Source organism: Charadrius vociferus, unplaced genomic scaffold (genome assembly GCF_000708025.1).
Source record: "Charadrius vociferus isolate BGI_N301 unplaced genomic scaffold, ASM70802v2 scaffold579, whole genome shotgun sequence".
In the NCBI taxonomy this organism is placed as follows: Eukaryota; Metazoa; Chordata; class Aves; order Charadriiformes; family Charadriidae; genus Charadrius; species Charadrius vociferus.
Window position 1 is genome coordinate 1 of NW_009661367.1, and position 10334 is coordinate 10334.

General features: G+C 55.1%; 1 protein-coding gene across 1 annotated transcript in view; it reads right to left on the minus strand.

Annotated features, from left to right (window-relative positions):
* Positions 1 to 190: 190 nt before the first annotated feature.
* Positions 191 to 10334, minus strand: part of POLE (polymerase (DNA directed), epsilon, catalytic subunit) — a gene marked incomplete at its 3' end in the record, with an annotated part of 30955 nt that continues 20811 nt past the window's right edge. Inside the window, exons 30-44 of the mRNA XM_009893328.1 lie at positions 10148 to 10324; positions 8747 to 8890; positions 8240 to 8380; positions 5821 to 5974; positions 5634 to 5740; positions 4580 to 4756; positions 3958 to 4181; positions 3588 to 3808; positions 2767 to 2971; positions 2121 to 2294; positions 1707 to 1832; positions 1053 to 1185; positions 741 to 927; positions 492 to 623; positions 191 to 384 (exon numbers count right to left, since the gene is read on the minus strand). Of these exons, the coding sequence (XP_009891630.1) occupies positions 191 to 384; positions 492 to 623; positions 741 to 927; positions 1053 to 1185; positions 1707 to 1832; positions 2121 to 2294; positions 2767 to 2971; positions 3588 to 3808; positions 3958 to 4181; positions 4580 to 4756; positions 5634 to 5740; positions 5821 to 5974; positions 8240 to 8380; positions 8747 to 8890; positions 10148 to 10324 (2496 nt within the window). The remainder of the gene's footprint in view (positions 385 to 491; positions 624 to 740; positions 928 to 1052; positions 1186 to 1706; positions 1833 to 2120; positions 2295 to 2766; positions 2972 to 3587; positions 3809 to 3957; positions 4182 to 4579; positions 4757 to 5633; positions 5741 to 5820; positions 5975 to 8239; positions 8381 to 8746; positions 8891 to 10147; positions 10325 to 10334) is intronic.

The window sequence follows — 10334 nt, forward strand, 5'->3', positions numbered from 1 at the left end:
GAGCCAGGTGAGGCTACCAGCAGAGAACAGAGCTCATATCCTCGTGACCTCATACAGATGCAGGGCAAAACAAACTGGTTGTAGAGCACTCCTGGAGGAAAGCTGCAGCAAATCTGAGCCGTGGACATGGACCGGAATTTAAGCCCTGAGTGCAAACCTTCAGCAAAGGGGCCTGGGCCACCCTGCTGACCTTGCAAACGTATTTTATGAACTCCAGAGCCGGGTTGTTGAGCGGCAAGTAGGAGCCAGGCAGCACTGGGAACATGTCTGAGGGCTCAGTGGCATTACGAGAACCAGCCATCTTCTTCTGGATCTTCTGGGTGATGGTGAAGAAGCTCTGGGTGAGCTCATTGGCCACGTAATCCTGTGAGAAGGTGATTGTGCCTAGAGAGATGGAGCAGAGAGCAATTGAGCTGTATGGTGGCATATGGGGACAGCAAGGTGGGTGGCTCCCTGCGGGCACCAGGGCTGCCCCATGGCTCGGCACTCACCAGGCATCGCCCCCATCTCCCCCAGTGCCTCCTGAGACACTTGGCTGGTGCTCCTTCTCTTGACGGGGGTGCTCCCGGGGGCATTGCGCCGCAACTCCTCCTTCATGCTGTGGTACACGGCCACAATGTAGGCTGGGGAGACACGGGCAAAGCTCCAGCTCCAGCCAGCGCCAGCAGCCACCCCACTGCAGGCTCTCGCTGGCACCGGGGAGGCACAAGTGACCTCGTCAGCTCCCTGGGACTGCTCACCCGACACCATCATCAGGAAGTAGCTCTGGCAGGACGCGGCCTGGGGCAGGAACTGCGCCATGTTCCAGCTGTTCTCCAGCAGCTCCTCCACGTTCCGCTCCCCTTCCTCCTCCTCTTCTTCCCCCGCCACCTCCTCCTCCTCTTCCTCGCTGTCCTCCTCCTCCAACACTTGTCTCTTGCTGGTGTCCTTCTGGAGGGAGCCAGTGGCATGGCAGCAGTTCCTCGTGCCCGGCCAACACCTCCCTGCTCAGCTCAACCCCCACCACCCTCCTGCTGCTGCTGCCGGGGTACCGAGTGCTTCCCCGTTCTTACCTCCCCGTAGTGGACGCGAGATTCCACCTGTCCCTTGATGGATCCATCCTTTGCTGGATGCATCCCGAGCAGGAACTCCCAGCAGCGGGAGGAGGAGATGGTCAGAGAGTGGAAGATCTCCTTGGAGTGGATGCTGGAGGGAAGAGACTGCAGTCACCCACGGCGTTGGCATCGTCCCTAGTTCAGAGCCTTCTCTGTGGGACACTGGGGAGGAGGTGGTGCTGGCAGGGAGAGAGGGGCTTCCCTTCTCCCATCCCACCACTGGTGGGAAACCCAGGGGAAGCCATGCCTGAGGAGCCTTGGCTCCCTATGCTTGTGTCGAGGTGCCTGTACCATGGCTGGGATGCTGACAGTCAGCCAGGGGATGAGGCACCTCAAGTTCTCCTGAAGGTCTCTTCTGGATTAAATCCTATGATTATTCTTGGAATATTCCCTATAGAGGACAGCTAAAGGACAGATCCCTACTTCCGCAATGACAGCAAGAGAACTGGGCAGCCTTGCCCCTCCAGTAGCTTTGCCAAAAGAAAAATAATGAAATTCAGTACTGAGGCCCATCAAAAGGCCTCAGCATCCTCCTTCCTGCTCCCGAGCCCTTGCTCAGCTCCGTCACCCTGGAGTCCCATCTCCGGTCCCGGCTTGGCAAGCGCACCCTACCTGTTGATGATGTACTCCATGTAGCTGATGGCGTCCTCGATGCGCCGCTTCTTGGTGCACAGAATGATCCGGTTGAAGTTGGCATAAACCACTGAGGAGCCCAGACGCTTGAACTCAGCCACCAGCCTGCAAGTAGGGCACAGGAGCGGGAGTCAGCGGGCAGGAAGGCAAAGCTCGAGGAGCAGGTGCAACCCGTGGACAACGTGCTGATCCAGCACAATCCAGAGTCAAACATGTTGGTGATGCTACGCAAGGGAGCTCACCAGAACAGTACAGGAGGTCCAGCCTACTGCCCGCCTCTCTGGAGGCTGCGGCAGAGAGGAGTGACTCTGAGTGTCAACAGCATCCTGGTCACCAACACCATGCCTCTCCCTTCCCCGTTCACCAGCCTGGCACGCTCCACATCTCACTTACTGCAGGAAAAGCTTCTTCATCATGTTGTGGAGTGTGCGGTGCAGTGCCGGGTCGTAGAGCAGGGAGGAAGGAGAGCGGAGCCAGCGGTAGAAGTGAATGACCTGGTTGTCTGCGTAGATGTTGTGATACTGCGTTATCTCCTTCACCCAGCTCACCACCATGCTCTTCAGGATCCTGCCAAGGTACAGAAACCAGCATCACCCCACCAGCCACGAGCAATCCCTTCCCCCTTCTGTACAGGGACATGTTTTCGGATATGCTGGAGGATTCGGAGTGGGAACTCCACCAGAGTAGAGACATGAGAGCCCTTGGCATTATGAGCCACAGGGTAAATATGTGCCTCTGTAACCTGGTGGAGCATGAAGAAAGGAGAAACAGGAAAGGCCAAAGTCTTCACCAACATCCCCATACATCTGCTGGCTGAGCCACCAGGCAGTTCTGAGCCCAGGATCTTCAAGTCTCTTGGAGAAGATGCCTGCCTTGCCCTGGAGACCTGAATTTATATTTACAGCACCCCACAAGCCCCATTGCTGGCACAAGTCTGGGAAAGGCAAAACCCACGAGGGAATGAGAGGTAAGACCCCCAGTGGGACCTGCCAGGATGGAGACCAGATGCTCCACCTCCTGCTGGCTCCTAGAGCCATACCTGAAAGTGTTGGAGCAGAGGGCAGTTTCGTCATAGCTGGCTGGGATGTTGGCAGCTTGGTTCCCTGTCACCATGTCTTCGAGGGACGCCTGCTGAATCACGTCAAAGCTGATGCTCATGCTGGAGCCTCCTTCCATGTCGTTTATGTGGTGGGACTGCAACACCGTGTTTACCGCCAGGCTCTGGATGTCCAGCTCCAGACACACTAACAGCAAACACAACCTCTCAGCAGGCAGGCAGGGCAGAGGACTGATGAGGACACCCTCCCTGCCCTTCTGCCAGAAGTGCTTTTCACAGTTATAAGGGTGATCTGCAGGTGTTGCCTCACCAAGTGGGGAGATGCTTTCACAGGCCTGACTGTTTTTGACCGGCAGTTGTCTTCCAACAAGACTTGGCCCTACTAACCTTCTGGGGACCACCAGTTTTTTCTGGAAGCTGCAACAGAGGTGCTCAGAAGAACTACCACTCAAGCTGCTTCTACCTCTGAGAAAGACCTGTCCTAGGGTCACCAGGGATGACCAGTTGAGCTAGTCTGTCCTTGGGCTGACACACTACAGGTAGTCTTTTGAGTGCTGTGGTTGGTGGCCATGAATTGGGAAAGAATCTCTATTCGGATGCCTGCACACATTGCAGGTGAGACCTCCCTGCCCCAGCACGTGCCACTCGCATGAACCTTGCCCAGATCACTGCTGAAACGCCAAAGCTGCTGCTGACTACTGTCAACAGAGACTCTTTGGAGACCACATCCATCCTTCTACAGGGCTTGCAGAGCAGGATTCAGCTCTAACCCCACTCAGCGCTGCGACCCTCCTCCCTCTCACCTGTGGAGTAGCAGCCAGGGTTGTTTATCTCCACAGAGGCTCTCTCATCAAACTCCATGACCAGGCGGTTGTCATCAGCCTCCTTACCCCCCAGGTCTGGGCGGGCTGTGGGTGAGAGCCACAGCAAGTGGTTGTGACGACGGAGGTGGCGTGAGAAGAACAGGTCAGAGCCGAAGGTGGAGATGTCATCGGGGAGGTTCCCAATGGGGATGTGGTAGTACCTGGGGCACAGAGAGGTGAACGGTCATCGGGGTGGGCGGAGCTGCAGAGAAGACAAGGACCCCTGCCCATCCCCTCAAGGGACAAGGCAACCTCCTGAGGTCCCATCAAGGGCTCAGCAGCCCCAGGGGAACGCGGCTGCCCTGGGTACCTGCTCATCTCAAAAGCCTGGGAGAGGCAGGTGTCCAGGTTGAGGTAGTGGCGGATCATGCGGCGGGCAGCATGGCGCTGCCAGTCCAGGACCGAGTAGCTGATGTCATCTACCAGCCGGATGGGGACCAGGGGGAACTCCTCGATGATGGGGATCCCGCTTGCCAGCCGTTTCAGGTCCCAGTTAGACTGCACAGCGACCAGCGTGGGGCCCCGACGCTCGTCCTGCGTGAAGGAGAGGATGTGTCCTGGTGCACCACTCCAGCGAGCGCCTCTGCTCAGCAGAAAACCCACAGTGCCAGCTGCCCCAATCCCCATGGTGGGGACAGCACACCCCAGCACTCCTGAAGCACCCACCTCCATGCAACCATCTCTCCAGCTGAGTGCAGAGATGGGGGGGGAGACACTGAGGTGGCCTTGCTGCTGCCACCGCCCTATGCAAACCACCCTAAGCAATACAAAGCCCTTGAGCAACACCCATTTCTACCCTTGACCTTCAGGCCGGCAGATATGTGCAGGCACTGTTGGAACTGGTGCACCACTGCCTTCCACATCATCTTCCTCTTCCCACGTGCCTGCATGGACAAGGCTCCATGGGGACCTTCCCCACACCTTCATCTCACCTTGTAGCCCAGCAGTAGCCGCTGGATGGCTCTGTAGACGGCCTTGGGGTCGGTCTCAGCACGGACTTCAAAGGTGTGCTTGTCTGGGGGCAGCAGGTCTTCACCCGCCTTTTCCAGCAGCGCGCTACGCTCCGCCGAGAAGAGGGTGGTGAGATTCGGCATCTGGTTGCTGCGTACCTGGGCCCAAGGGGGACTGTGTTGGAACAGGAGGGAGAGGGACCCCAGGCTGCGTGGTCCTGGGGGGCTCTCCCCTCCACGCACCACAAGATGCCTTCCACCAAGCTCTGCCGAAACACGGCAGGGATGTGCACCGTGTGGAGAAACCTCCTGCTGCTTGACCCCCATTCATATAATCATAGAATGGTTTGGGGTGGAAGGGACCTTTAAATGCCATCCAGTCCAACCCCCTGCCATGAGCAGGGATATCTTCAACTAGATCAGGTAGCTCAAAGCCCCGTCCAACCTGAGCTGGAAAGTTTCCAGGGTTGGGGCATTTGCAATTTCTCTGGTCAACCTGTTCCAGTGTCTCACCACCCTCATCATAAAACATTTCCTCCTTATATCTAGTCTAAATCTCCCCTCTTTTAGTTTAAAACTGTTACCCCTTGTCCTATTGCTACAGGACCTACTAAAAAGTATACCCCCACCTTTCTTATAAGCCCCCTTTAAGTACTGAAAGGCCACAAAAAGGTCTCCCCTTTTTCGCCTTCTCTTCTCCAGGCTGAACCCCCCCAACTCTCCCAGCCTGTCCTCCCAGCAGAGGGGCTCCAGCCCTCCCAGCAGCTCCGTGCCCTCCTCTGGCCCCGCTCCAACAGCTCCGTCTCCTTCTGCTGGTGGGACCCCCCGAGTGGAGGCGGCACTGCAGGGGGGTCTCCCCAGAGCAGAGCGCGGCAGAGGGGCACAGTCCCCCCTCGCCCTGCTGGCCACGCTGCTGGGGATGCAGCCCGGGGTGCCGGGGGCTCGCTGGGCTGCTGGTGCACATCAGCAGCTCATATCCAGCTCTTCATCCAACAGTACCCCCAAACCCTCCCAAGTCTCCAAAGTCCCACCTTACCTTGTCCAGCACGAAGACGGCAGCTTTGCGCTGTGAGGGGATGAAGAGGCCCAAGAGCGCCTTGCTGCCCTGGGAGCTGTGGTAGAGGTAGATGTGGCGAATACTTCCTAGGGACACAGAGCACAGAGCATCAGTGGTCCCTGCTGGTGCCAGCTGCCCCACAAGCCCCTCTCCCAGGGTGCCTCACCTGGCTCCAGGTAAGTGAACTGGGCCAGCGAGCGCATCTCCAGGTGCTCAATGTCAAAGGTTTCAGCCTCTCGCCCTGCCAGGTGCCTGACGAGCTGCCTGCTGACCATACAGACGCAGCCCAGGTGGATCAGGGCACGGAGGAGGAGCGGCACCTGTAATGATGGGGAGAGATGTGGTGGAACAATGCTCTGCTACCAAGCTCCTCTTGGGGGTTTCAGACCTAGAACAGCCCAGCTTAAAAACCACAGGTAGGACACACCTGAGGTGCCTCCAGCATGAGTTTGGTATTATCACCCTTGCCGGTGCTGGAGATACAGAACAAATATCTCAGTTCTTAATTCACTTGGGTTCTTATCTAGCCCCAGATCCCACCATCAAGGGCAGCAGCAGGCACTCTGGAGGACGTGGAGCGGTATCTGGTCAATCTTGCAGCTCTGCAACTTGTGGTTTGGCACTCCCTTGAGACAGAGGCTTCACCTGAACCACCAGATAACTGGCACAGTGGGAGATCCACCACTGATTTACCCTATTTTATTAACTCTACAGCTGTAAACTCCACCACGGCAGAAAACTCCTCCTGAATGACTTGCTGTGGGACCCAGTGTCAAAAGAGTGAGAAGCAATAAACATTCCTTCTCTCATGCCAGCTCTGATTTTACAGACCCCTAGTACATCCTATTTTCAGATCTCTTTAGCAAGCCGAAGCATTCCCCTGTCCCTTAGCCCCATCCCTGCAAGGGAACTGTTCCCTCCCTCGCATCCTCCTCATCGTTCTCCTGTGTTAGTCCTGCTACATCTTTTGGAGACCATACTCAGAATTGCACTGCAGATGTTTAAAGATCAAGAGAGGTCTTTCCTTGCCCAGGGCTGTGTCCAGCTGGGCTATCTGTATCTCCGAGGATGGAAACTCCACAACCCTCTGGGCAACCTGCTCGACCACCTTTGCAGGAGAAGTTTTTTCTGACGTTAACACAGAATTTTCCATGTTTCCTTTCATGCCTGCTGCCTCCCGTTCTCTCCCTGGGCACCGCTGAGAAAAGCCTAGCTCCTCTCCTTCACTCCTCCCATCGAGAAGGTCCCCTGAGCCTCCTCTTCTCCAGGCTGAGCAGTCCCAGCTCGCTCAGCCTCCCCTTGCATGACAGCTACTGCAACCCCTTGATCATCTCGCTTCCTTTTATACCTTTAAAATTTCTCCATGCCCCTGTTTTACTTCAGTTGCTAATTTTAATTTTCTCTGCTTCTTGATTTTACCTAGTCCCACTTATTAAGCACTATGGCAGTGGAGAGGACTCAGGTTTGCTAACCAGAAGATATGATGACTTTGAGTAGATGCGAGTCACTTTGGCAGAGGAATTTGAAGTAAGTTTTGGGCGCTGCTTAGTAAACCAAGAGTTGTGCCTTGCCTTGTGGGACCTTCATCCAAATTTTCTAAAAGCAGAAATTTAAGGTGACTAAAAATGGTTTCTTTCCTCATGCCCCACTGTAACGCTTTCCAGGATACACCAATAACTTTGGTAGCCGAAGTCTACCAACTTTATGACGCTCTTTTTGCCCTTGCAGCCTCTTACATCTCAAAGCATTTTGTAACTAACGGCACCACTGCTCACACCAAGCTTGTGCTACTTAGGCAAAGACTTTTGATCCACAATAATTCTATATTGCATTTTAGTAGCAAGTTCACTTGCCTTTATGCTTTCTTTAACATACAGGTCCACTCTTACAAGGGTGCAACCTACTCTGCCCCTTCCATACAGGTCCTGACACTACAACGTCTTCTTGATTAAATTCCTGTCACCAGGTTTTGAACTGCTGAACAAACCAGTGTCCCTATTAGAAGCAGGCATCCCAGTTTCCCATATTCATTTTCAGGCTTTCATCATTAATAGCACCAGTCAATTTAATTTTGACTTGATTGCTTTCTACTGAACTTCATTTAGGTTGTTCTTGCGCTTCCCGAACTTTCAAGTTGTATCCTATTCTTCTTTCTAAAGCTTTCACAATCTCATTTTAGAGGACAGGGCACTCACACATATGTACGACTCCACACATGTTGGGTTTTTCCCTACCTTTACTCTAAATACCCCTTATCTTTTCTGGTCCAAACGCCAGCAGGCCGGTTCTGGTTTGGTTTAAAGGAAAATGACCCTTTATGCTTAAATACCTTCTTTCCCCAAAAGTTTCCTAACTCCAAATAAACCAAATCCCCTTTCGCTGACGTGCCTTGAACCACGTGCTGATACTCAGTATCTCTGCCCATATGAACGTGGGTATATTCCCCAGTACTCTGCTGTGCAGGGTCTTTGATTTTTGGTGTCTCACCAAGTTGTTGGCTTTTTAAGTGCCAGGTGTCCTCCTGTGCCACTGGGTAACGAGCTACCGCTCAGAGGTCCTTACAAACGAGCGCCCGGAGGGGTTACCTGTGTCTCATACACTCCCTCGATGTCTGGAGCGGAGAGGTCTGCATTGATTTCATTGATGTGCTCTTGGTACATGTCTTCAGGGACGGAGTATTCATACAGGTTGTAAACTAAGTTTGAGCGGGGCAGGATCCTGTTCACCTGCCGAGGCAAGAGACACGCTTAGCTGGGGCACCTCCCACCACGTGGCACCGCTGCCAGGAGCTGGGGCACTCCTAGGGGCTGCAAGGAGCTGGGGTCTGAGCCAGCCCAGCTCCCCGTGCTCCTCTCTCCTAAGGAAATCAGGGGTTTATGCTCATGCATGTTACTAATTCCCATAACAGAGCACCCGCTTTCTGGGCAGGCTGGGATTAGCAGAGGGACCGGGGACTGGACGAGGTACATCCATGGATCGGGAGAGTGAGACCCTGCAAGGCAGATGCTTGTAATATCCGCTTACAGTGGAGGTGAAGCACCTTATCTCGACGCAAGCAGCTGTTTCCCCTTCCAAAAGGGGCAGGTCCTCACCTTCCTGTAGGCTGTTCCCTCCTCCGGCTTTGGGACGCGCTGGTTGACATAGAAGACCCGGGGGATGCTCAGCCTGATGCAGTGCAGGTCGCTCCCGATCACCGCCCACAGCCTGAACAGCCCAGGCTGGCTCGTCTCGGCGATCTGCAGGGCACGGGGGTACACAGTTAGTGTTAGCAGGGAGATCCAACACATTAGCAGTCCTTACGTCTAAGCTGCAGAGCACTACGTGGATCCATATGCCCAGTTGGTGACCACAAAGAGAGCAGAGGGCTTAAAGATTCATCCTTAAGAGTCCCCATGTCCTGCTACAGTCCCAGGACACCATGGAGAAAACGCTCTGGCTGAGGCTGGCCAACAAACTCAAGCTGACCCTTGATGTCAGCCAAGTCACTCTGATGTCCTGGACCAGCCTTCCCATCTCAAGCTCGTGCTTGCACAAAGGCTGCCTGCAGCTCTGAAGGCCTTTCTGGAAGATGATGTGGGTGACAAGGGGCTAGGCTCAGACGGCCATGCGTAACGAGGATTTGTGAAAACCCCTGGATGGCACCACCCCAACTCTGCGTTTGTACATTGGCAGCTCTCAGGCATCACTGTAATCCTGTGTCCATCACAGGCGCACTGTGCCCAGTGCTGGGCTCCCCAGTACAGGAGAGACATGGACATGCTGGAGACAGTTCAACCGAGGGCCACAAGGATGAAGGGAGGATTGGAGCATTTTTCATATGAAGAAAGGCTGGAAGAGCTGGGATTGTCCAGCCTGGAGGAGAGAAAGCTCGGGAGGATCTCATCAACGTATATAAACATCTGAAGGGAAGTGCAAAGAGGACAGAGCCTGGCTCTTCCCAATGGTGCCCAGTGGCAGGACCAGGGGCAACGGGCACAAACTGGAACACAGGAGGTTCCCTCTGAACATCAGGAAACACCTTTTCACTGTGAGGGTGACCGAGCCCTGGGCACAGGGTGCCCAGGGAAGTTGTGGAGTCTCCCACCTTGGACATACTCGAAAGCCATCTGGACACTGTCCTGGGCAACTGCCTCTGGGTGGTCCCGCCTGAGCAGGGGGTTGTACCAGATGGACCCCAGAACTGTCTCCAACATCAGCCAGTGTTTTTGTGGTTATGTGACTACTGCACAGTGCTGCCCTTGGGCTGAACTGGAGCTGTCCCACTGGCAGATCTACACGCACCTCCCAGACTCACCACCAGGAACAACCATGTGGGCTCCTGTTTCCATACACATGTGTGTGAGGCTTTGCTGCCCCACCTGGCCATCCCAGGGTTAACACCAGAGTGGCGTTGGGGTCAGCAGTCCCTGAACTTCACCATTTGACCGCAGACAGTGTAAATGCGAGGCTTATGCCCCAGGCTGCCCACTGCGGCAGGTTCCCTCCCCAGTTACCTGCACGATCTGCCAGGGCAAGTCCAGGATGCTGCGTGCTGTCCTGCGCAGGTAGCTGCTCAGCCCTTTGGAGAAGGCATCGCGGACCACTCCTCCGCCTGCTGCCACCCCACCATCCTCCAGGCGCCGCCTCTTCTGCCGTTCCCGCCGCTGCCGAGCCTGCAGCTCCCACTTTTTCTCGTGGCAG